This window comes from Macaca fascicularis, chromosome 10 (genome assembly GCF_037993035.2).
Source record: "Macaca fascicularis isolate 582-1 chromosome 10, T2T-MFA8v1.1".
NCBI classification, from domain to species: Eukaryota; Metazoa; Chordata; class Mammalia; order Primates; family Cercopithecidae; genus Macaca; species Macaca fascicularis.
The window spans coordinates 51,415,012-51,440,560 of NC_088384.1; the positions used below are offsets into that span (position 1 = coordinate 51,415,012).

Below are 25,549 nucleotides of genomic sequence, written 5' to 3' on the forward strand. Positions count from 1 at the left end.
GGCCCTGGGGCCATGGAGGCTGGGGAGGCACCGAGGAACACGCCTGGCCTGTGCTGACAGGGGATTTTGTGCTCCAGCCCAGCTGGCTGGGAGGAGCCTGCTGGGCAGAGGCCAGAGCTGGGGGCTCTGGAGGGCACCTGGGGGAGGTTGCACTGTGAGGATGAGCTCAAGTTGGGTCAGAGAGCAGGGCCAACTCTGCCAGTGCCTGCATCAGCCTCATTGCTCTCCTGGGCTCCTGGCCTGCTAGACTCTGGGCTGCAGGTCCTTCTTGAGAGGCCGTGAGTAGTGAGACAAGGAGCAGGGGTGATGGGTGGCAGGAGAGAAGATAGAGACTGAGAGAGAGAGAGAGAGAGAACGAGACAGAGAAAAAATGAGAGAGAATGCCTTAGACAAAGAGAGAAAGATGAAAAGATAAAGAGACAGTCTAGGGACACTGGCTCATGCCTGTAATCCCAACACTTGGGAAGGCCATGGTGGGAGGATGGCTTGAGGGAAACAGTCTGAGATCAACCTGGCCAACATAGTGAGACCCTGTGTCTAAAAAAAAAAAAAAAGAAAAAAATTATTTTAAAGGGACAGAGAAAGAGACTCAGAGATTGAGACTGAGAGAGCAAGACAGAGATAGAGAGACACTGACAGGAGGAGAGGAAAACAGAGAAAGGGAGGAGAGTAATGGAAAGAGAGATTAAAAAAAAGCAGATGGCAGAGACACAGAGAGAGGGACTCAGAGAGAGCCAGACAGACGCAGGTGGCTGGCTGTGGGCACTGTGGGGGTAACAGTAGGGGGACCCATGATGGCCCTGGGGACGATGCTCAAGGCTCCTCTCCTGCTCCTGGGGCTGCTGACTGAAGGTGAGTGGGATCCCAGCCTTGTACCCAGTGCCAAGTGGCCCCCATTTCCCACTTACCTTCCCTAGACAAACCCTCTGCCCTTTCCTTGCACCCTGCTGTGTCCCCAGGCCTGACACAGTTGGCGATTCCTGCCTCCATCCCCCAGGGCTTCTGGGCCCTGCCTGAAAACCTGGCAGTGGTGAAGGGGGCCTCGGTGGAGCTGTGGTGTGGGGTCAGCACCCCTGGCAGTGCGGTGCAATGGGCCAAAGACGGGCTGCCCCTGGGCCCCGACCCCAGGATCCCAGGCTTCCTGAGGTACCGCCTGGAAGGGGACCCTGCTAGAGGTAAGGGATCAGAGCCTGAGACCCTCAGCCACCAGCCCAAGTTGCAACCCTGACCTCCGGCTCCCCCTGCAGGTGAATTCCACCTCCACATCGAGGCTGGTGACCTCAGCGATGACGTGCAGTATGAGTGCCAGGTCGGCCACTCCATGATGGGGCCCGAGTTTGTGTCTCCCAGAGTGATCCTCTCCATCCTGAGTATGGGTGACAGACCCCCAGGACCCACGAGTCTGGGCTTCAAGCCCTCCCTTACCCCAGGACCCAGGAGTCCAAGCCCCCGGTTTCTCCTCTCCCAGACCCTTGGTACCAAGCTCCAATCTTCAAATCCTTCTCAGTGCTGGAAGCTTACCCCAGACCCTTCTCACCAGTTCCTCCCACGCTGCTCCACCTGACCCCGGAGGCAGGCACCATGGTCCCTTGGGTAGCTGGGCAAGGGTACGTGGTCAGCTGTTTGTCTGGGGACGCAAAGCCAGCACCTGACATCACCGTTCTCCTGAGTGAGTGAGGGTGAACTGGGTGGCAGGGGGCAGCATGAAGCCTCTGGAGTGGGAAGGGTGTGTGTCCCTGACCAGTGCCCTCCTAAGGGCCCCAGAAAAGATGTCATCCCTGGGATGGGGACCCAGGAGAAGGTGTGAGGAGATGCTGAGGCCAGTGTGGGACACAGTGGATGGGAGGGCACATTGAGGAGGCGGCATCCAGCACAAGACTGAGGACCAGATAGAGATATGGGCAGTAGCGCTGGTGCAGACATGAGAAGCTGAGGGATGGGGTACATGGTACAACCCAGCAAGGAGTTGAGAGGAGTGGGGAGGCCCAGGACCCAGCACTGAAGATTGCAGCCTTCAGGCAGTCCAGAAAGTCGGGAGGGGATCCAGCTGTGCCCCAGGCCCTTGTCCTCTAGAACCAGGAAGGAGGGGGCATCACATCCACTCTGAGGACTTCCAGGCCATGCTCCCCAGAATCTATCTTGTGGGGAGCCCAGAACCCCTCTAGCCCTCTTGTTGCCCCAAGGTGGACAGACAATATCCGACATCTCTGCAAACATGAACGAGGGCTCCCAGCAGAAGCTCTTCACTGTGGAGGCCACAGCCAGGTGTGGAAACTGAAAAAAAACCCCAACCATGACCCCTAATTTTCCCCATGGGAACCACAGACCCCAGGGATGAAAGCATGAAGCTTGGGCTACGTATGAACATCTGCGACCCAATGCTTCTTCGTGGGGAACTCTCAAAGCTGACTCTCAAAACTTCTTCACAGGGAACAGGGGTGGTGGCTCATGCCTGTAATCTCAACACTTTGGGGGGCTGAGGTGGGTGGATCACCTGAGGTCAGGAGTTCAAGATCAACTGGTCAACATGGTGAAACCCTGTTTTCACTAAAAATACAAAAATTAGCCTGGCGTGGTGGCACATGCCTATACTCCCAGCTCGTCAGGGGGCTGAGGCAGAAGAATTGTTTGAACCCAAGAAGTGGAAGTTGCAGTGAGCTGACATCGCACCACTGCACTCCAGCCTGGGCGACAGAGCCAAATGCTGTCTCAAAAGACAAACAAATAAACAAAAAAACTTCATGGGAACCTCAGTTCCAGAGTCCCAGGCACTAAAGTTTGATCAGATGTGGGTCTCTCTAGGCTCCAGTTCTCGCTGCTCACTCCCAGAATCTCTCCCATGGAACCCCGGATCCCAGAGGAGATCGCCATGGGGACTTAGACCAGGTGTGGGGACCAGAGGTGGCATCCCCGCCTCTTCTCCCTGACTCCCCAGATTTCGGATGATGACTCTGACTCCAGAACCATGAATTCTCATCCCAGGGTGACACCCCAGAGCTCGGATAATGGGCAGTTGCTAGTCTGTGAGGCGTCTAGCCCAGCACTGGAGGCCCCCATCAAGGCCTCATTCACCGTGAATGTTCTGTGTAAGTGGAGAACTGGGCCAACTAGGGCGCTGAGGATGGGGAGCAGGCACTGGGGGGTGTAGGGGAATCACAGGAATTATGGAAATTCAGGCACTCAGAGAAACATGGGGTTTCAAAAGCAGGTTGTGGGGCCTGGAAAGAGTGGATGGGCTACTCCAGGCCCATTGAGTGACTGATATCTCCCAGTCCCTCCAGGACCCCCTGTCATCGAGTGGCCAGGCTTAGATGAGGGGCATGTGCGGGCAGGACAGAGCTTGGAGCTGCCATGTGTGGCCCAAGGGGGGAATCCCTTAGCCACACTGCAGTGGCTGAAGGTGAGGGCAGTCGCGGGCATGGGAACTGTGGGGAGAGTGGAGGCCGGGAGCTGGTCCTGAGCTGGCCCAGGCCTGTCCCTGTCTCCAGAATAGCCAGCCGGCGTCCACAGTGTGGGGCACAGAGCACACCCAGGCCGTGGCCCGCAGTGTGCTGGTGATGACCGTGAGACCAGAAGACCATGGAGCGCGGCTCAGCTGCGAGGCCCATAACAGCGTGTCTGCAGGGACCCAGGAGCGCAGCATCATGCTGCAGGTCACCTGTGAGTCCTGGTGCCAGCTGCCCACCTGTCGGTCTGTGCCTCAGAGAACCATCTATGTGTGCCCCCAAATTATGCCTACTGGATGCCAAAGATCTCAGCATGTGTCTCCAGTCCTGTTGTTCTCTCTGGGCTGGTATGTGAGAAATTCAGCTCAGCTTAATGTCTTCCCTCTCTGTCCCTGCAGTTCCCCCTAGTGCCATTACTATCCTGGGATCTGCATCCCAGGTTGAGAACAAGAACGTGACACTCTCCTGTGTCAGCAAGTCCAGTCGCCCACGGGTCCTGCTACGATGGTGGCTGGGCTGGCGGCAGCTGCTGCCCATGGAGGAGACGATCATGGATGTGAGGCGGGGGCCAGGCTCCTGGGTCTGAGCATGAGGGGTGCAGGGCATGACTCGTGGATTGGGAAGGGGATGGGTCCAGCAGCCTGGGGGCTTTCTCCTTGAGGACCATGGGTCCAACAGAGGGGTGTTAGAGATGGCTCATGTGTCCCTGCTGGAGACTGAGATGGACTCAGGCCTCTAACACAATGGATGGGGGTGCTGCAGTCCCCACATCTGAAGCTCATTCCCTGCCAGGGATTACATGGTGGTTACATCTCCATGTCCAACCTGACATTCCTGGTGCGGCGGGAGTACAACAGTCTGACCCTCACATGTGAGGCCTTCAGTGAAGCCTTCGCCAAGGAGACCTTCAAGAAGTTGCTCACCCTGAACGTAAAATGTGAGTGTCTGCCCTTACCCAGCAATGCCCCCAAGCCTCAGGACCCAGCCCAGAGAAAAAGTCACTCTTCCTGCCTCTCCTCTCAGATCCCGCCCAGAAACTGTGGACTGAGTGTGCCCCAGAGGGGCAGAAGCTCCGGGCTGGGACCCGGGTGAGGCTGGTGTGTTTGGCCATCAGGGGCAACCCAGAGCCCTCCCTCACATGGTACAAGGTTGGTGCCACCAGGGCTATGGGGGTGGCCAGGAATGTGGGGGAAGGACGAGGCCCCCTTCTTTCCTTCAGAATCTTGGGCAATCTTGGAAAAAGATTAAATTTCTGGAAAAGTACTAGAGATTCTGAGGTTTGGCAGGGAATCAGGAAAGACAAAAAATGCCATGAGAATTAAATGGAATCCTAGGAAAATTCTGGGGAAACAGAGTTCTAGGATAAAAATTGGAATTCTGAATCAAGATTAGGTATTCTAGAGAAAAGGTAATTTCGTTAAAATTAAGGAAAATTCTAGTGAAAAATCTCAGAATTCAGCTGAAATGTCAGGAATTTTAGGGAAAGACTTGAATCCCAGAAAAAAAGAAAAAGAAAAAGAAAATTTGGAGAAAAGCTAGTAATTCCACAGACTATCGAAAACTCATTAGTATTAAATCAAATTCTTGGGATTTGGAGGTAAGAAAATGAAATTTCGTTAAAATGAAAGAGAAGCCTAATTCTAAGAAAATCCTGAGAAGTTAGGGAGCTGGTTGAAAATGTTGGGGGGAATACTAGGAATTATAGAAATGACAATGGAATTTCATTTTAATAGGATGGAATTCTGGGGAAGTGCTGAGAATCTGGGCAATATAAAGGAATCTGTTAAAAGACTGGGATTATAAGATATAATAGCGGGAAATATTCAGAATCTATGGAAAGTTTAATTTGTGCAGCAGCAACAATAAAAAAAAAAGAAAGTAATCTATGGAAATGCACTGGAATTAAGGAAAATTTCAAAGGAAATCTTTGGGGACAGTGGGAATTTTAAGAAAAGGAATTGAGGCATTCTGGGAAAGGCCTGGGAATTTCAAGGGAGTTTCCTGCACTTGGTGTTGGGTAAACAGAGCAGAAATAGATTTTGAGGAGTGCGCTGACGGCCCGCAGGTGGCTGCAGAGGCTGAGCGGGGGTTTGGGTGTGGTACAGAAGAGGGATTCAGATCCCCAAAACTGCCGTGCACAGGGATCCGGGGAGGCGGGAGAGACTCCAGGGCAGGGGTTACTCAGTTCCACTCCCCACTGCTTTGCCCTAGGGGGGTGGCGCTGATGGGGGTGTTTCTCCGTATCACCAAAAGGCTTTGTCTGGGCTGGCAGCACCAACCCAGTGGGCAGGGTGCGGGAGTTGGGGGTTGGTGGAAGCAGCAGGGCTGCCTGTGGCCCCCAGTCACTCCCGCCCCATAGGACTCGCGCACTGTGACTGAGTCGCGGCTGCCGCAGGAGCCGCGGTGCATGCAGCTCCGCAACGTGGAGAAATCTGGGAGCACCTTCTCCCGAGAGCTGGTGCTGGTCACAGGGCCGTCGGACAACCAGGCCAAGTTCATGTGCAAGGCTGGCCACCTCAGCGCGTCCAGGTAGCTGGCGGTGCAGTGTGAGGGCGCGCACGGCTGAGGCCCGGGGGCGGACTCCGCCGGGGCAGGACAGGGTGGAGGACAGAGCCAGGTGGGGCAGGGACCCAGCCAACCCTGGACTCGGGGGGTGCGGGCGGGGGCGGGGTGGGGCACCCGAGACTGGACGGAGCCTGGGGTGCAGGCGGGATGGACGCAGACCAGGCCGCCCCTAACCTCTGAGTCTCGCTCCTCCAACCCCCTCTCCCAGTTCCCCCAACTAACGTGACCATCCTGGCCAACGCATCCGCACTGCCCCCAGGGGACGCCTTAAACTTGACATGCATCAGCCTTAGCAGCAACCCGCCGGTCAACTTGTCCTGGGGCAAGGAAGGCGAGAGGTGGGAGTGTGAGGGACCCCGACCCTCTCTGGCCTCGCCCCGCTCCACGCATGTCCGGCCGGTGCCTAGCCCCTCTCCAGCCTCTGGCTCTGCTCGCAGCCCTGGCCTCACCCCGGGTCCACAGGCTGGAGGGCTTGGCCGTCCCGCCCCGGAGAGCCCCGTTCAAAGGTTCCGCCACGGCCAGAAGCGTCCTTCTGCAAGTGTCATCCCTCGATCATGGCCAACGCGTGACCTGCCGCGCCCACAGCGCCGAGCTCCGCGAAACCGTGAGCTCCTTCTATCGCCTCAACGTCCTGTGTATGTGCCCCGGCTGGAAAGGTCCTCTTGATGCCTTCCTGACCCTAACCTACTCCTTGAGTCTCCGCCGCGCCCCCTGCCCCCCGCCCCGCCTTTTTTTTTTTTTTTTTTTTTTTTTTTTTTTTTTTGATGGAGTCTGGCTCTGTCACGCAGGCTGGAGTGTAGTGGTGCGATCTGGGCTCACTGCAAGCTCCGCCTCCCATGGTTCACGCCATTCTCCTGCCTCAGCCTCCCGAGTAGCTGGGACTACAGTCGCTTGCCACCATGCCCAGCTAATTTTATTTTTGTAGTTTTGGTAGAGACGGGGTTTCACCGTGTTAGCCAAGATGGTCTTGATCTCCTGACTTGGTGATCCGCCCGCCTTGGCCTTCCAAAGTGCTGGGATTACAGGCGTGAGCCCCCACGCCCGGCTGGCTGGCTGGCTGGCTTCCTTCCTTCCTTCCCTCCCTCCCTCCCTCCTTCCCTCTCTCCCTCCCTCCTTCCTTCCTTCCTTCCTTCCTTCCTTCCTTCCTTCCTTCCTCTTTCTCTCTCTTTTTTGATGGAGTTTCCCTCTGTGGCTGGGGCTGCAATGCAGTGACGCAATCATAGCTCACTGCAGCCTCCAGCTTCTGAGCTCAAGTGATCCTACCTCAGCCTCCTGAGTAGCTGAAACTACAGGTGTGCACTACCACTTTTGGCTAGTTTTTGTTTTTTTTTTTTTTTTTTTTTTTTGTAGCAACAGGGCCTCACTATGTTGCCCAGGCTGGTCTTCAACCCCTGGGCTGAAGCAATACTCCTGCCTTGGCCTCCAAAAGTGCTGGCATTACAGGCGCATCCCACTACACTAGGCTGATTTTTTGTACTTTTAATTTTAAATAGAGATGGTATCTCTCTAAGTTGCCCAGGCTGATCTTGAACACCTTGACTCAAGTGATCCTCCTGCCTTGGCCTCCCAAAGTTCTGGGAGCAGAGGCGTGAGCCACTGAGCCTGGCCTGGAAGCTTTGACACTATCACTCTATCATTAACCCCATCCTGAAACTTGAAACTCCCTACCTTCATCCTGACCAGTAGTCCTGGGCCAAATCCTATCCTGTCCACTCCCATATTGCCTTTGTCCTCTCTCCTAACCCCGATCCCTATCATGACCCCTCTTTCCATCCTTCAACCTGATGCTGGCTTCTACTCTTTTCCTAAACTGTATTCTAATTTCTATCCCAAACTTTACCCTTGAATTCAGTTCTGAACTTGTTGCCTTGTCCACAACCTTAAACCCGTAGTGATCTCCCCACTTTAACCCTTGAACCTGTGCCTGATCTCCAATCTGTCCTTGATCCTGACCTTGACAACAATCTTGACTCCCTGTGGCGCCCCCTCTGAAGACCGTCCAGAGTTCCTGGGGGAGCAGGTGCTGGTGGTGACCGCGGTGGAGCAGGGTGAGGCGTTGCTGCCCGTGTCCGTGTCCGCTAACCCCGCCCCCGAGGCCTTCAACTGGACCTTCTGCGCCTATCGCCTCAGTCCAGGTGAGGGAAGTGGGCATGAGGAGGGGTCCCGGGAATGGGAGGGCCTGCCAGATCCTTTATTCTGGCCTTCCCCAGCGGGCGGCCCCCGGCATCGCATCCTGTCCAGCGGGGCTCTGCATCTGTGGAATGTGACCCGCGCGGACGTCGGCCTCTATCAGCTGCACTGCCAGAACTCCCAGGGGACCTCGGAAGCGCTGCTGCGGTTGGACGGGCACTGTGAGTCCCGCCCACCATGGAAACCACACCCACCAAAGGAACCTTGCCCAATGTGGAGTCTCCTCCTTGTGGGAGCTCCGACCATCCAGGGATAGCCACCCATCCTGGAACCCTCCCGCTCTGGCTCTGGTAGTCCCCGCCGCGGTGTAACCACGCCCACGGCGGAACCCCTTCCACTAGAGAGACCCAGTGTGGAATCTCTGCCCAGAGAGGGGGCCGACGTAGACTCGGAAGCTGCTCCCGTCAGGAATGGGAGCCCATTGTAGAAGGCCCCCCCTCACAATTCTGGAAGCCCACCCAACCCACTCTATCACAGAGGCATAGTGGAGGGTGGAGACAACCTCGCTAACCTTGAGAACTCTCCTCCAACTCTTTCGTATTAAGGGCAGATTGGGTCCACATCTATAACTTTCCTGGAACTCCTAAGACATCCCTCCCACCTGGGGCCCTCTCAAACGGAGACCTGTCTGGTCCCAAGTGCCTTCCCTAAGCCTCTGCCTTCCACCAGATGCTCCCACCATCCGTGCCCTCCAGGACCCCACTGAGGTGAACGTTGGGGGTTCTGTGGATACAGTCTGCACGGTTGATGCCAATCCCATTCTCCCAGGCATGTTCAGCTGGGAGAGACTGGTGAGGACCCAGCCTTTGGTGAAAGGAGGTGGGGTCCAAGGGTTGTGGTTTCTTGACTGTGAGTTCCTTGGGAGTGGGGACCACCTACATCTGTATGATCCTGTATAACTATATACTCGTCAGGGAATGCTCCCAGAACGAATAACTGTTGGTGGCAAAATGAATGGATGGATGAATGGTAGACAGTCAGGCGAGTGAGTGGGTAGATGGATAGATGGGTCGATAGGTAGGTAAGTGGATGAACAGGTGGATGAATGAGTGAGTGGATGGAGGAACAGATGGACAAATGAAAGGATGGATAAATGGGTGAGTGGATGGGTGAGAAGATGATTGAAGGAGAAAAATCAGTGGATAGAGGGTAGATGGATGAATGGATACACCAGCAGAGGAAAGATATCTATGGAAGGATGATGGATGAATTGATGGATGGATGGGTGGAAAGATCAATGGAGAGATGAATAAATAAGTAGCTGGGTAAATATCTGAACAGATGCATGCATTTATGGGTGTGCAAGCATGAGTGAATAGTTGTGTGAATGGGTGCAGAGCTACAAGGGTGGATACATGGGTGCAGAGAAAGAAGACAAATGGGCGGAGGAATGAGTGAGTAAACCGATGAGTGGATGGAAAGATAAATGGATGAATGGATAGATAAGCAGATGGATAAATGGATGGATAGATGGTTGCAAGCATAAGTGGTTGGGTGAATGGATGGGTAGGTGGTTGCCTGGATTGGTGGATAAAAAGATGGATTGGGTAAATGGACAGATGGATGACAGGAGAATTTTTTTTTTTCTTCAGTACCTCTGTGGAGGGTGATTGTGTCTAGGAGAATGAGGCTACAAAAGGGACAGTTTGGGCAGTGATGGATCTGGGGCTAGACTGGGAGGACAATTCTTGACTCGGGCCTCCGGGGAGAAGAGGAGGAGGACCAGAGCCTGGATGACATGGCGAAGATATCCAAGGGACCCACGGGGCACCTGCAGATTCACCAGGCCAAACTGGCCCAGGCTGGTGCTTACCAGTGCATCGTGGACAATGGGGTGGCGCCTCCAGCACGAGGGCTGGTCCGTCTTGTTGTTAGATGTGGGTATCACCCAAACACCTGACTTTAAGACCTGCCACTGAACCCACAGCCCTCATGCCTCCCACATAGCTCATGTTGACCTCCCATCCCCTCCCAGTTGCCCCCCAGGTGGAGCACCCCACTCCCCTAAGGTGGCTGCAGCTGGGGACAGCACCAGTTCTGCCACCCTCCACTGCCGTGCCCGAGGTGTCCCCAACATCGTTTTCACTTGGACCAAAAATGGGGTCCTTCTGGATCTCCAAGATCCCAGGTGAGCCCAGGCCCAGCCAGGCAGCACTCCAGCCCCAGGTCTGGACCTCCAGCCTCATTTCCCCTCCCTGAGTCCCTGCAGAGAAGGGTGCAGAGAAGGAAGATTAATGCATGGAGGAATGAGTGAGTGAATGGATGAGTGGATGAAAAGATTAATGGATGAATGGATAGATAGGCAGATGGTTAAATGAATGGATGTCTGTATAGATGATTCCAAGCATAAGTGGTGGGGTGAATGAAAGGATGAGTGGTGCCCTACCTTCTCTCTAGGTACACAGAGCACACATACCACCAGGGTGGTGTCCACAGCAGCCTCCTGACCATTGCCAATGTGTCTGCAGCCCAGGATTACGCCCTCTTCACACGCACAGCCACTAACCCCTAGGCTCGGACCAAGCCAACATTCAATTCGTCAGCATCAGTATGGAGGGGCTGTGAGGGTGTTGGGGAGGGGGTGCTCCTTGGATCCATTCTCACATCCCTGATTGGCCCTGGGCTGCCCATGTTTCTGAAACCTGAGAATATGTGTATATGTGAGGCTGGAGTTTTTGCCTGCCCTGAAAATCCTAGTGGAGACTGGATCTTCAGGGAGACCCACAACAAAGGCAAAAGAAAAAGAAAAGAAAAGAAAAAAAAAGATGGAGAGGGGGTACTTATTAGCTCAAGTAACTGAAAAATAGATTTTCAGGGGTTTCTGGAGCTAGGTTCAGCTGTCATCAGCAACTCTCCATTCTTTGTTGTTGTTGAAACAGAGCTTTACTCTTGTCACCCAGGCTAAAGTGCAATGGTGCAATCTTGGCTCCTTCTGGAGCCAAGCCTACCAAGTAGCTGAGATTACAGGCGCCCGCCACCACACCCAGCTAATTTTTGTATTTCTAGTAGAGATGGGGTTTCACCTTGTTGGCCAGGCTGGTCTCCTGACTTCAGGTGATGTGCCTGCCTCAGCCTCCCAAAGTGGTGGGATTACAGGTGTGAGTCATCACACCCAGCCCTCTCCATTGTTATGTTTGCATACCTCTGTGTTGGCTTTATTCTAAGGGCCCTCATAGTGGTCTGTTAGATTCCCAGAGGAAACAGAATTCTTTCTCTTCCTAACAGTGGTATAAAAATACTAGGATTAGCCAGGTGTGGTGGCTCACGCCTGTAATCCCAGCACTTTGGAAGTCTGAGGTGGGCAGATCACAAGGTCAGGAATTTCAGACCAGCCTGACCAGTATGGTGAAACCCCGTCTCTACTAAAAAAAAAAAAAAAAAAAAAAGCTGGGCGTGGTGGCGCGCACTTGTAATCCCAGTTACTCGGGAGGCTGAGGTAGGAGAATTGTTGAACCTGGGAGGTGGAGGTTACGGTGAGCTGAGATCAGGCCACTGCACTCCAGCCTAGGCAACAGAGCAAGACTCCATCTCAAAGAAGAAGAAAAGAAACCTAACCAAGCCAGGCGCGGTGGCTCATGCCTGTAATACCAGCACTTTGGGAGGCCAAGGTGGGTGGATCACCTGAGGTCAAGAGTTCGAGACAAGCCTGGCCAACATGGTGAAACCTCATCTTTACTAAAAATACAAAAAATTAACTGGGCATGGTGGCGGGCACCTGTAATCCAGCTACTTGGGAGACTGAGGCAGGAGAATTGCTTGAACCCAGGAGGCAGAGTTTGCAGTGAGCCAAGATTGCACCACTACACTCCAGCCTGGGCAATAAGAGTGAAACTCTATCTAAAAAAAAAAGAATGAAAAAAGAAAGAAACCTAACCTTCATTTTCCATAGAAGCAACCATTCGGTCTTGAATTTTTTTTGCTGTTTCTTTTGGTTTTGTTTTCACTTACTTCTTTTTAACATTATTTTTAATTGTAATGTTTAATTTGAGAAAGAGTCTTGCTATGTTGCCCAGGCTGGTCTCGAACTTCTGGGCTCAAGCAATCCTCCAGCCTTGATCTCACAAAGTACTGGGATTTTAGGAACAGTTTGATGTTTGCCAGAGGAGTGTTCACAGTGACCTTATAGAACATGACTATACCGTGAACAATGAGAAGCAATTGTATATTTAAAATCATTCCTAGGGAAAACTTGGACAGAATCTTCTGGGATTCTTCTGTATCCTCTGACTGCTTTCCCATCTTTCTCCCCATAGGCCGCCCTGACCCTCCATCAGGATTAAAGGTTGTGAGTCTGACCCCACACTCTGTGGAGTTGGAGTGGAAGCCTGGCTTTGATGGGGGCCTGCCACAGAGGTTCTGCATCAAGTGGGTCCTTGTCGAGGCAGGAAGGAAGGGGAGGCAGCCAATGGGCTGGGGCACTTCCCTGAACTTACTATCCCCCCTGTCCTGCAGGTATGAGGCCCTGGGGACTCCAGGGTTCCACTATATGGATGTCCTACCACCCCAGGCCACCACCTTCACACTGACTGGTCTGCAGCCTTCTACACGATACAAGGTCTGGCTGCTGGCCAGCAATGCCTTGGGAGACAGTGGACTGGCTGACTAGGGGACCCAGCTTCCCATCACTACCCCAGGTGGGAAAGAAGGCTTGAGCAGGTTGGAGTGTGCCTCAGAGGATGTGTAGGGTAGTACAGTGAAGTCAATACAATTCCCTTTTTATGATGAGTTACTGAGGCCTAGAGCTGTTAAACAAATTGTCCAAGGTCACACAGCTAGTAAAAGATAAAGACGAGACTGAAACTCGGGCAGATGAACTGGAGACCAGCCGTTAACCACAACCCATACTGTCTGAATGTGATTAATGACCAAGGGAAATTAGAAAACAGTTTGAATTAAATGAAAATGAAAACATATAAAAATTTGAGGTTGCAGTTAAAGCAGTATTTAGAGGGAAATATATAGTATTAAGTGCTTATTTTAGTTATTTATTTTTTATTTATTTTATTTTTTTGAAACGGAGTTTCACTCTTGTTGCCCAGGCTGGAGTGCAAAGGTACGATCTTGGCTGACTGCAACCTTCATCTCTCGGGTTCAAGCGATTCTCTTGCCTCAGCCTTCCGAGTAACTGGTATTACAGGCATGTGCCACCATGCCTGGCTAATTTTGTATTTTTAATAGAGACGGGGTTTCACCATGTTGGTCAGGCTGGTCTCGAACTCCTGACCTCATGATCCACCTGCCACGGCCTCCCAAAGTGCTGGAATTATAGGCCTGAGCCACCACGCTCAGCCTTATTTTTTATTTTTGAGATGGCGTCTCACTCTGTCACCCAGGCTGGAGTGCAGTGGTGCGATCCTGGCTCGCTACAACCTCCGCCTCCCTGGCTCAAGCAATTCTCCTGCCTCAGCCTCCTAAGTAGCTGGGATTACAGGCATGTGCCACCACGCCTGGCTAATTTTAGTATTTTTAGTAGAGACGGGGTTTCACCATGTTGGCCAGCCTGGTCTTGAACTCCTGACCTCAAGTGATCCACCTGCCTTGGCCTCCCAAAGTGCTGAGATTACAGGCATAAGCCACCATGCTTGGCCAGTTTTTGTTTGTTTGTTTTTGTTTTGAGACACAGTTTTGTTCTTGTTGCCCAGGCTGGAGTGCAATGGTGCCATCTCAGCTCACTGCAACCTCCGCCTCCCAGGTTTGAGCAATTTTCCTGCCTCAGCCTCCCAAGTAGCTGGGATTACAGGCATGCGCCACCACGCCTGGCTAATTTTTGTATTTTTAGTAGAGACGGGGTTTTACCATGTTGGCCAGGCCAGTCTTGAACTCCTGACCTCAAGTGATCCACCTGCCTTGGCCTCCCAACGTGTTGGGATTACAGGTGTGAGCCACCACGCCTGGCCTAGTTTTTTTTTTTTTTTCTTTTGAGAATCACCTCGAATGCATATTCTAAGTTTTCATCTTAAGAAAGCATGGCTCATGCCTGTAATCCCAGCACTTTGGGAGGCCAAGGCGGGTGGATCACCTAAGGTTGGGAGTTCGAGACCAGCCTGACCAACAAGGAAAAACCCTGTCTCTACTGAAAATACAAAATTAGCCGGGCGTGGTGGCACATGCCTGTAATCCCAGTTACTTGGGAGACTGAGGCAAAAGAATCACTTGAACCTGGGAGACAGAGGTTGCAGTGAGCGGAGATCATGCCATTGCACTCCAGCCTGAGCAACAAGAGCAAAACTCCATCTCAAAAAAAAAAAAAAAAAAAGAAAAAATAAAGAAAGAAAGAAACTAATAAAAACAAATTAAACCCAAAGTAAAAAGAAAGAAGAAAATAATAATGGTAAGAGCAGAAATGAATGAATTAGAAAACAGAAAAACAATTGGGAAAAATCAATGAAACCGGAAGCTGGTTATTTGAAAAAAAATCAGTAACATTTATGAAGCTGATTAAGACAAAAAAAGAGAGAAGATACAAGTTACCAATAACAGGAATGGAAGAAGGGATATTACCACAGACTCCACAGACATTAAGAGGATAATAAGGGAATATTATGAATGACTTTATTCCAATAAATTCAGCAAGTAGGATAAGAAGGACAAATTCCTTGAATATGATGAATATGTTACAATTCTGATAGGTACAGTATTGCAATGGTTAATCCTTACAGAGCCTGGTTCAGAGAAGCTTGGGTTCAAATCCCCTCTCTGCTACCTCCTAGTTGTGTGACCATAGGCAAGTGTCTCAGTTTCTAAAAATATATTATATAGCACAGATCTTTGTGGCTCAGTTTCTTTTTCTTTCTTTTTTCTTTCTTTTGTTTTTTTTCCCTTTCTTTCTTTCTTTTTTTTTTTTTTTGTGTGTGTGTGTGTGTGACGGAATCTTGCTCTGTCACTCAGGCTGGAGTACAGTGGCATGATCTCCGTTCACCGTAACCTCTGCCTCCCAGGTTCAAGCAATTCTCCTGCCTTAGCCTTCCAAGTAGCTGGGATTACAGATGCATACCACCCCACCTGGCTAATTTTTGTATTTTTGGTAGAGACGGGGTTTCACCATGTTGGCCAGACTGGTCTCAAACTCCTTACTTCAGGTGAGCCACCTGCCTCAGTCTCCTAAAGTGCTGGGATTACAGGGGTGAGCCACCACTCCCGGCTGCAAGCTTCTTCTTTCTGTTTTCCTCTTCCTGACAGAGCAGGCTTTTTCTCAATGTAAGGAAGGACACTTTCTCATCTCTACAATCTTCTCTGCTCTTCCCCCTACCCCATTCCTGTCTTCCCTTTGAACACTAAAACATAAAGTATGACACTTGCCTCCTTTGCTTTAGAACTTATACTTCTATTAAGGGATCGAGAGCCCAAAGTCTTTTTTGGTTAACTCAACAAATTGATAATTCAGGTGAAAAGGATCTTGTACACTGAAAGTGCTCATCAACAATTAATTTTTGGGCCAGGCGTGGTGGTGCATGCCTGTAGTCCCAGCTAGTCAGGAGTCTGAGGCAGGAGGATAGCTTGAGCCCAGGAGGTCAAGGCTGCAGTGAGCTATGATCATGCCATTACACTCAAGCCTGGGCCACAGAGTGAGACTCTGTCTCTTTAAAAAATAAAATAAAATAAAAAATAAAAAAATCGGCCAGGCACAGTGGCTCATGCCTGTAATCCCAGCACTCTGGAAGGCCGAGGTGGGTGAATCACAAGGTTAGGAGTTCAAGACCAGCCTGGCCAACATGGTGAAACCCCATTTCTACTAAAAAAGTTAGCCGGGTGTGGTGGCGGGCGCCTGTAGTCCCAGCTACTTGGGAGGCTGATGCAGGAGAATTGCTTGAACCTGGGCGATGGAGGTTGCAGTGAGCCAAGATTGCGCCACTGTACTCCAGCCTGGGTGACAGAGCAAGACTCTGTCTCGGGGAAAAAAAAAATTATCTGGGCGCAGTGGCTCAGGCCTGTAATCCCAGCACTTTGGGAGGCTGAGGCAGGCAGATGGAGTCTTGCTCTGTCAACCAGGTTGGAGTACAGTGGTACAATCTCAGCTCACCGACTTAGTGTTAAGTTGTAATCTCTATATCCACCCCCCAGGTCTGGACCAGCCTTCCAGAGAACCTGAAGACCAGTTGCCCATAGAGCCGCCTGCAGGCAAGTCCTCTGTCCCCTGATCCCTCCCATCTCCCCAAAGGAGACGTCTCTTTGTCTTTGACCCTACCTGCTCTGCTCATAGTCACAGCTGCTTAACAACTTAGTTCTGGCCGAGCTCAGTGGCTCATGCCTTTGGGAGGTCAAGGCATGTGATCTCTTGAGCCCAGGAGTTGAGACCAGCCTGGGCAACATGGTGAGACTCCATCTTTGCAAAAATAAAAAATAGCTGGCTGTGGTGGCATGTGCCTGTAGTCCCGACTACTCAGAAGGCTGAGGTGGGAGGATTATGTAAACCCAGGAGTTGGAGGATGCAGTGAGCTATGACTGAGCCACTGCACTCCAGCCTTGGGAACAGAGGGAGACCCTATGTCAAAAAAATAAAATAAAAAAGGCTTAGTTCTCTCCCTGCAGACTTGCAGACCCCTTAGAGCTTCCTCTTTTTTCTTTCTTTCTTTTTTTTTTTTTTTTTGACACATAGTCTCGTTCTGTTGCCCAGGCTGTAGTGCAGTGGCAAAATCTTGGCTCACTGAAACCTCCATCTCCCAGGTTCAAGCAATTCTTTTGCCTCAGTCTCCCGAGTTGCTGGGATTACAGGCACCCGCCACCACACCTGGTTAATTGTTGTACTTTTTTAGTAGGGACAGGGTTTTGCCATGTTGACCAGGCTGGTCTCAAACTCCTGATCTCAAGTGATCTGCCTGTCTCAGCTTCCCAAAGTGCTGGGATTATAGGATTACAGGCATGGGCCATGGCACCCGGCTTTTTTTCTTTTTTTTTTTTTTTTTTTTTGAGACCGAGTCTTGCTCTGTCACCCAGACTGGAGTGCAGTGGTGCGATCTCAGCTCACTGCAACCTCCACCTCCCAGTTTCTTCTCTTGCTTCAGCCTCCTGAGTAGCTGGGACTACATGCATGTGCCACCACAGCCAGCTAATTTTTTGTATTTTTAGTATAAATGGGGTTTCATCGTGTTAGCCAGATGGTCTCTAACTCCTGACCTCGTGATTCGCCCACCTCAGCCTCCCAAAGTGCTGAGATTACAGAGGTGAGCCACTGCATCTGGCCACTTTTTTTTCTTTGATCTTTCTCTTGCCTGGAGTGATACATTTTTCTCTCTTCCAAATTTTGTTTAATTCTGAAAAAATTAGCTCACTCCATGTCCTGTAAGAAGCCTGCATCAGTTAGCATTTGCTGTATAACAAACCACCCCAAACATGGGTGCTTATAGCAACATTCTTTCTCATGATTCTAAGAGTCTGGCAGAACGGTGCTGGTCTGGGCTGGCTTAAGTAATCTCTGCAGTCAGCTGGCAGCTCCACTGGACTGGGTGGTCTAGGGTTGCCCCCTTCCCACATGTCTGATGGTCATCTGGCCTCTTGGTTGGAACAATGGAGATAACTGGGCACGTGTCTCTTCTTGACTTTTTCACATGAAGGTGGTCACAGGGGTCAAAAGCAGCAAGAGAGTACATTCCAATTTACTAGCTGATTCTGTCCCAGTTACTATTGTCTCATTGGAGACATGGCTCAACACAGAGTCAGTGTGGAAAGGCCCTGTACTCAAGGATGTGACTACCAGGAGAGGATTGCAACCGTTTGGCAAACAATCCCCTTCAGAGCCTGAGAAAAAGGTTGCAAGTGACAGAAATACAGCTGTTTTGTTAACACATAAAAGAATGACTTGGCTGGGCACAGTGGCTCATGCCTATAATCCTGGCACTTTGGGAGGCTGAGGCAGGTAGATCACTTGAACCCAGGCATTGGAGACAAACCTGGGCAACGAGGTGAAACCCCATCTCTATAAAACAAAAACAAAAAAATTAGCAAGTCATGGTGGTGCACACTTGTAGTCCCAGCTACTCAGGAGGCTGATGCGGGAGGATTTCTTGAGCCCAGGAGGTTGAGGCTTCAATGAGCCGAGATCACGTCACTGCACTCCAGCCTGGGCAACTGAGTGAGACCCTGTCTCAAGGGGAAAAAAAAGGCTTGGTACATGAAATAAAACTTCCAAGTGTGGCCACTTTCAGGTGCTCAAAAATCTCACCAGCGATCTGTTTTTCACCCTCTCTCAACTTTGTCTTCATCTGTGCTGGCTTCTTTCTGAGTTTCTTCAATCAGAGGGGCAGAGAAGCCCTCCCCAGCCTCTGTCTTCTTGACAGCTAGTAGAATTGTCCTAAACGTTTTGTTAAAAACACACGTTGGGTCAAATGCCTGTGTCTAAACAATCACTGTGGAGAGAGGAATGGAGACTCTTATTGTTCAGGCCAGGCCATGTGCCCACTATGGAGTCCTGCCTGGGCCCAAGACTGAGAGTGGTGAGTGGCTGTTCTCCCCAGGGGAAAAAAGTGCTGTTAGTAGAAGATAGGGGAGATGGCCACCTAACAGATGCCTACTTAGAGGGATTCAGACTTGTCCTCAGGGATACAGCAGCCAAGTCAGCCTGATATTGACTGGGATGGAAGTTAGTGGAAAGAAGTCATTTGAGGCTGGGCGTGGTGGCTCACGCGTATAATCTCAGCACTGTGGGAGGCTGAGGTGGGCAGATCACTTGAGCCCAAAAGTTCAAGACCAGTCTGTCCAACATGGCGAAACCCTGTCTCTACTAAAAATCAAAAGCAAAACTTTAGCTGGGTGTGGTGGCATGCGCCTGTAGTCCCAGCTACTTGGGAGGCTGAGGGAGAAGAATCACTCAAACCTGGGAGGTAGAGGTTGCAGTGAGCTGAGATTGTGCCACTGCACTCCAGTCTGGGTGACAGAGTGAAACAAACTCTTTTTTTTTTTTTTTTGAGACAGAATCTCACTCTGTCACCCAGGCTGGAGTGCAGTGGTGTGATCTCGACTCACTGCAATCTCCACCTCCCTGGTTCAAGTGATTTCCCTGCCTCAGCCTCCTGAGTAGCTGGGACTACAGATGCCTGCCACCACACCTGGCTAATTTTTTGTATTTTCGTAGAGACGGGGTTTCACTGTGTTGGCCAGGCTGATTTTGAACTCCTGACCTTGTAATCCACCTGCATCGGCCTTCCAGAGTGCTGGGATTATAGATGTGAGCCACCACGCCCAGCTAACTCTATCTTAATTAAAAAATAAAATAAAATAAAGAAGTCCTTGAGATGGGATTTTTTTTTTTTTTTTTTTCCAGAGACAGGGTCTTGCTCTGCCGCCCATGCTGGAGTGCAGTGGTGCAATCATAGCTCACTGGAGCCTTGAGTTACTGGGCTCAAGCAATCCTCCTGCCTCAGTCTCCCGAGTAGCTGGGACTATAAACATGCACCACCATGCTGCTAAACTTTTAAATTTTTTGGAAAGAAGTGGCCTTGCTATGTTGCCTAGGCTGGTCTTGAGCTCCTAGGCTCAAGCGATCCTCCCACCTTGACCTCCCAACATGCTGGGATTACACGCATGTGCCGCAGCGCCTGACCTTGAGATGGAATTTGAAAGGCAAACAGAAGTTTGCTTGAGAAGAAAGGACATTTGAGGACAAACACTTAGCTATTCCAAAGCTCTAAGGTGCGAATTTGCTTCAGTGATTCCGGAAACAGCTAGTGGTTGGTTTGGTTTGTGTGGCTGGACAATCCAGTACCAGGGTCTAAGTTCAGTGGACATGGCTGGAGGCGTTGGAAGAGGCTGGACCACAGAAAGTCTTCAGTGCCCAGCTAAGGAGCTGAAGCTCCCTCCTGAGTCCGGAGTTCAGTTCTGAGTTTGCAGAGTTCAAGCAAAGGGAGGACATTTTGTTAATGGCTTGACTTAAGAGGCCACCTGCCCTTGGGTGGCAGAAGGGTTGGACACAGAGACCCCTCCCCATCTGTTTCTCTGACCCTGGGGGAGGGACTTGGTTCAGGGGTAGGCTTTCTCGGGGAGACCCACTCCTGGCCTACAGCCTGTTGTCTGGGATTCACTGAGGGGTATCTTCTACCCCTAGGACCCTCGGGGCTGCCCCTGCTGCCTGTGCTGCTTGGTCTTGGGGGACTTCTGCTCCTCTCCAATGCCTCCTGTGTCGGCGGGGGGGGGTCCTCTGGCAGCGGAGACTCAGGCGTCTTGCTGAGGGTGAGGAGAGACCTTCCCTGCGGGGGTGGAGACCTGAGGGTGATGGGGAACTTCCTGGGGCCAGGGGAGGGGCTTGTATGGGGTCACTGAGCCCTTTATTCCTGTTTCCTTCAGGCATCTCAGGGAAGACAGAGGCAGAGTAAGTGGGGATATTTTTCTGTAAAGAAGGCTCTGAGGGAGGAGGTTTGGGGGAGATGGGTGGCGGGGGGCAGCACTCAACTGCCCTCCACACCTCCATCCTGGAAGGTCAGAGGACCGAGTCAGGAACGAATATGAGGAGAGCCAGTGGACAGGAGAGCAGGACACTCGGAGCTCCACGGTGAGTGGGGGTGGCCCTGGAGACCCCACAGTCAGGGCACCAACGGTGACTGAAACCCTGCCGTTAGCATCAGGTTGATCACTGCCCTTCCTGGGACCGTGGGGTCAGAGGATGGAAAGGGCTTTGTCTGTTTTGCATGTGGGGAACAGGTCAGCACAACAGAGGCAGAGCCGTATTACCGCTCCCTGAGGGACTTCAGCCCCCAGCTGCCCCTGACACAGGAGGAGGTGTCTTATTCCCAAGGTGAGTTAGGACCCCACTCAGAGGTACCCCCAACGCCTGGACCGGGTGCCTTGATCATGTCTCCCTTCCACTCCAACTCCAGGTTTCACAGGTGAAGATGAGGATATGGCCTTCCCTAGGCACTTGTATGTTGAGGCAGAAAGAACGTACCCCCTGTCTGGAGCCTGGGGACCCCTCTACGATGAAGTGCAGATGGTGAGGAGCTTTGCATCAGCAGCCATCCTTCCTGGCTAGTGCTGGGAGCCTACCTCCTACTGCTTGTATTAAGTTAGGGCCAGCTAGCTGCTGTAACAAAGAGGCCTGACCATGATCCAGTGGTTTAAAGAAGACAGTTGGCTGGGCATGATGGTTCATGCCTGTAATCCCAACACTTTGGGAGGTCAAGGCAGGAAAATCGCTTGAGCCCATGAGTTTGAGACAAGCCTGGGCAATATAGTGACTTGTCTCTACAAAAGATTAAAAAAACGAGCCAGGCATGGAGGTGTGCACCTATAGTCCCAGCTACTCAGGAGGCTGAGCCAGGAGGATCCCTTGAGCTCAGGAGTTAGAAGCTGCAGTGAGCCATGATGGCACCACTGCACTCCAGTCTGGGCAACAGAGCAAGACCCTGTCTGTGAAAAAAAAGATGGCAGTCTATTTCTTTTTCATAGTCAGACACAAGCGGCCCTGCTCAAGTCATCTGAATCTAAATGAATGGGCTAGTTCACTGGGGGTTCAACCCATGGGAAAAGGTGAAAGAATGTGGAGAAGGCACAACCTTGCCTTGTGGCCCAGGCCCAGAAATGGTGCACACCACTCTGCTCTCACTCCCCTGATGAGAAGAGAGTCACACGGTCACACCTGATGGCAAAGGAGGCTGTAAAATATGGTCTAGCTTGGCAGTGATGTGCCTTGCTGCAATTCTGCTGCTGTGGAAGGAAGTAGACATGAATATTTTTAGATAATTAGCCGTATCTACTCCACTGATTAAAGGGAGAGAAAGAGAAAATTTGGGGGCCCATTCAACTGAAAAATCAAGGCATACAATTGTCATCAGGCCCAGCTGGGCCCAGAATTTTCCTCCCCAAAAATGCTATTATGGCTAGGCATGGTCACGGCTCACATCTGTAATCTCAGCAGGCTGAGGTAGGTGGATTGCTTGAGCCCAGGTGTTGGAGACCAGCCTGGGCAACATAATAAGACCCCATCTTGAAAAAAAAAAGAAAGCCGATCATGGTGGCTCACGCCTGTAATCCCAACACTCTGGGAGGCCGAGGCGGGTGGATTACCTGAGGTCAAGAGTTCGAGACCAGTCTGGCTAACATGGTGAAACCTTGTTTCTACAAAACATGCAAAAATTATCTGGGTGTGGTGGCACACACTTGTAATCCCAGCTACTTGGGAGGCTGACGCAGGAGAATTGCTTGAACCTGAGAGGCGCAGGTTGCAGTGAGCGGAGATCATGCCACTGCACTCCAGCCTGGGCAACAGAGCAAGACTCTGTGTCAAAAAAAAAAAAAGTTTAAAAAACTAACTGGGCATAGTGATGCATGCCTGTGGTCCCAGCTACTCAGGAGGCTGAGGTAGGAGGAACGCCTGAGCCAGGGAAGTTGAGGCTGCCGTGAGCCCTGACTGGGCCACTGCATTCCAGCCTGAGAGACCATGTTTCAAAAAAGAAAGGGAAAAAATGTTCCTAGAAAATCTAGATTTGTATCCTACGAGATTAGAAATCTTCAAAGAAAGAGAACGCCTATTTTCCAGTGGCCCCAAATGCCCAATGCTGACACTTATTGGTCTAGTTTGGGTCACATTCTCATCCCTGAACACATCCCTGAGTCAGGGGATGGAATATGCTAACAGGAGAGGCCTGGGTCAGTTCACCATGCGATCAGGGAGTAGGGGCCAGCCCCACTCAGTTCACTGGGCTGAGAATGGGAGAGGGACAGAGAGCTCGCAGGGAAGTGAGGATGGTGGCTGTACAGGCAAAAACAACAGACAGGCACTTTGACCACCAGCCAACCCCCACCCATTGCTGCACAGTTAGGGAGATGGGACAGAACCCCTGATTTCTTGTGTGGCCTTGGCTGATGCTCTGGCACCTCTGGTCCAAGGATTTCCTTCTGTCTCTGTGAACGACCTCCGATACAAGGCACTGTTATCAGATCCTAGCTCCTCACCAGCATGGTGCAGAGCGCTGTCCATGGTGCTGGACCATATGCGCTCTCTTTAAGAGATCCGCAGATGGAGGCTGCAGGCTTTTTTCGAAAAGGGCCAGATAGTAAACCCTTTGGGCTGTGTGAGACATACGGTCTTCCTCAAACTCTACACAAACTCTGCCACTGTAAAGTAAAAGCAGCCATAGACGATGCATAAATGAATGAGTGTGGCTATGTTCCTACAAAACTTTATTTTTGGACACTGTAATCTGAACTTCATGTAATTTTTCTGTGTCACAAATGTTATCTTTTTTCATTTTTCCTCAACAATTAAAAAATGAAAAACAGGGCTGGGCACGGTGGCTCATTCCTGTAATCCCAGCACTTTGGGAGGCCGAGGTGGGCGGATCACTTGAGACCAGGAGTTTCAGACCAACCTGACCAACATGGTGAAACCCCATCTCTACTAAAAATGCAAAAAGTTAACCGGGCGTTGTGGCGGGCGCCAGCAGTCCCAGCCACTCGGGAGGCTGAGGCAGAAGAATTGCTTAAACCCAGGAGGCAGAGGTTGCAGTGAGCCAAGATTGCACCACTGCACTCCAGCCTGGGCAACAGACAAAGACTCTGTCTCAAAAAAAAAAAAAAAAAGAAAAGAAAAGAAGAAAAGAAAAAAGAAAAATAAATGAAAACCATTCTTAGCTCTTGGGCAGTAAAAAAAAAGCAGATGGCAGGCCATATTTGGAGTATGGGCCAATTTGCTCTGAAGTCTGCTGAACTAAAATAATCATTTTCTCCCAGCCCTAGAACAAAACACATCCCCAGTTAGGGCCACCTTTCATGTTTTTGGTTTGTTTGTTTGTTTTGTTTTGTTTTGTTTTTCTCTTCTATTATGATTAGGGAACTGTTTTGGAAATTCATAGGACAATAGAATCATAACTTACATTCCATAGTTGCCATAGCTGATAACATGGACTTTTAAAGTGTTCATTTTTAAAAATTTTAATGGAGGCTCGCTCTGTAACCCAGGCTGGAGTGCAGTAGCACAATCTCAGCTCACTGCAACCTCTGCCTCCCAAGTTCAAGCGATTCTCCTGCCTCAGCCTCCCAAGTAGCTGGGATTACAGGTATGCACCATCATGCCTGGCTAATTTTTGTATTCTTAGTAGAGACAGGGTTTTTTTGCCCATTGCCCAGGCTGGTCTTGAACTCCTGACCTCAAGTGATCCGCCTGCCTTGGCCTCCCAAAATGCTAGCATTACAGGCATGAGTCACCATCCTCAGCCTAAAGGTTTTATATTTCTGACATTTACATTATTTTTCTAACATGAAATCACTGGATATCTTGGGCTTGCTTCAAAATAATCCAGTTAGTGTGGGAGAGGAATAAGATAGAAATATAGATAAATCAATTGAGCAAGGGTTGCTACTGGTTTTTTCTTTTTTCTTTTTTTGAGACAGTCTCACTCTATCAACCAGGCTGGAGTACAGTGGCATAATCATGGCTCACTGCAGCCTTGACCTCCTGGGCTCAAGCGATCCTCTTACCTCAGCCTCCTGAGTATCTAGGACTATAGGCACTCGCCACCACACCTAGCTAATTTTTTTAAAAATCTTTTTTATAGGCTGGGTGCAGTGGCTCACAGTTATAATCCAGCACTTTGGGAGGCTGAGACAGGTGGATCAATTGAACTTAGGAGTACAAGACCAGCCTGGGCAACAATGGAAGCCTCGTCTCTGAAAAAAAAAAAATTCAAAAATTAGCTGGGTGTGGTGGTGTGTGCCTGTAGTCCCAGCTACTTGGGAGGCTGAGGCAGGAGAATGGATTGAGCCCAGAAGGTGGAGGTTGCAGGGAGCAACCATTGCACTCCAGCCTGGGTGACAGAGCCAGACCCTGTCTAAGAAAAAAAATATATATATATTTTTTGTAGATGCAGGATCTCACTATGTTGCCCAGGCTGGTCTTGAACTCCTGGTCTCAAGAAATCCTCCTGCTTTGGCCTCCCAAAGTGCTGGAATTACAGGCATGAGCCACCGTGCCTGGCCTGATATTATTGAAGTCAGGCGATAATCACATGGGGTTCATCATAGGCGTTCATTATAACGCACTCCTTTTTTGTATATTTTGGGGGTTTAGTAAAAGCTAAAACAGTTTTTGTCTGGAAAGTTAAGCAGGGGCGTGTATCCCCCAGATCTTCAATGAAGGCCTACAGGGCATCTCTCCATGGTTCTAACTCCACTTTTTGCCTGTCAGGGCCTCTGGAACCTCCGCTGGCCTGAAGACGCATATCAGGATCCAAGAGGAATCTATGACCGGGTGGCAGGAGACTTGGACACTCTGGAACCTGATTCTCTGCCCTTCGAGCTGAGGGGACATCTGGTGTGAGAGCCCTCTCAACCCCCTTGTCCTGCACCTGCAGGAATTTACACTCCACTGGTCCCTTTCATTACAGCCTGAGCCGAGCTGGTTAGGTGAGCTCTATAAAATGCAA

The 25,549-nt window shown here is 50.8% G+C and overlaps 1 protein-coding gene across 1 annotated transcript; it reads left to right on the plus strand.

Moving 5' to 3' along the window:
* Nucleotides 1-545: 545 nt before the first annotated feature.
* On the plus strand, nt 546-25,549 carry LOC102120468 (NPHS1 adhesion molecule, nephrin). Its single transcript, XM_065522586.1, is given in 32 exon segments — nt 546-852; nt 960-1,175; nt 1,248-1,370; nt 1,541-1,669; nt 2,184-2,265; nt 2,983-3,086; nt 3,273-3,400; nt 3,489-3,660; nt 3,845-4,002; nt 4,239-4,383; nt 4,470-4,594; nt 5,806-5,992; nt 6,220-6,349; nt 6,474-6,646; nt 8,006-8,146; nt 8,222-8,362; nt 8,871-9,020; nt 9,911-10,078; nt 10,177-10,203; nt 10,206-10,329; nt 10,599-10,705; nt 10,708-10,749; nt 12,455-12,566; nt 12,654-12,835; nt 16,263-16,319; nt 20,239-20,315; nt 20,318-20,363; nt 20,478-20,502; nt 20,610-20,682; nt 20,832-20,925; nt 21,008-21,120; nt 25,312-25,549. Coding segments are annotated over 32 exon segments (3,744 nt in total). The 5' UTR covers nt 546-791; the 3' UTR covers nt 25,444-25,549.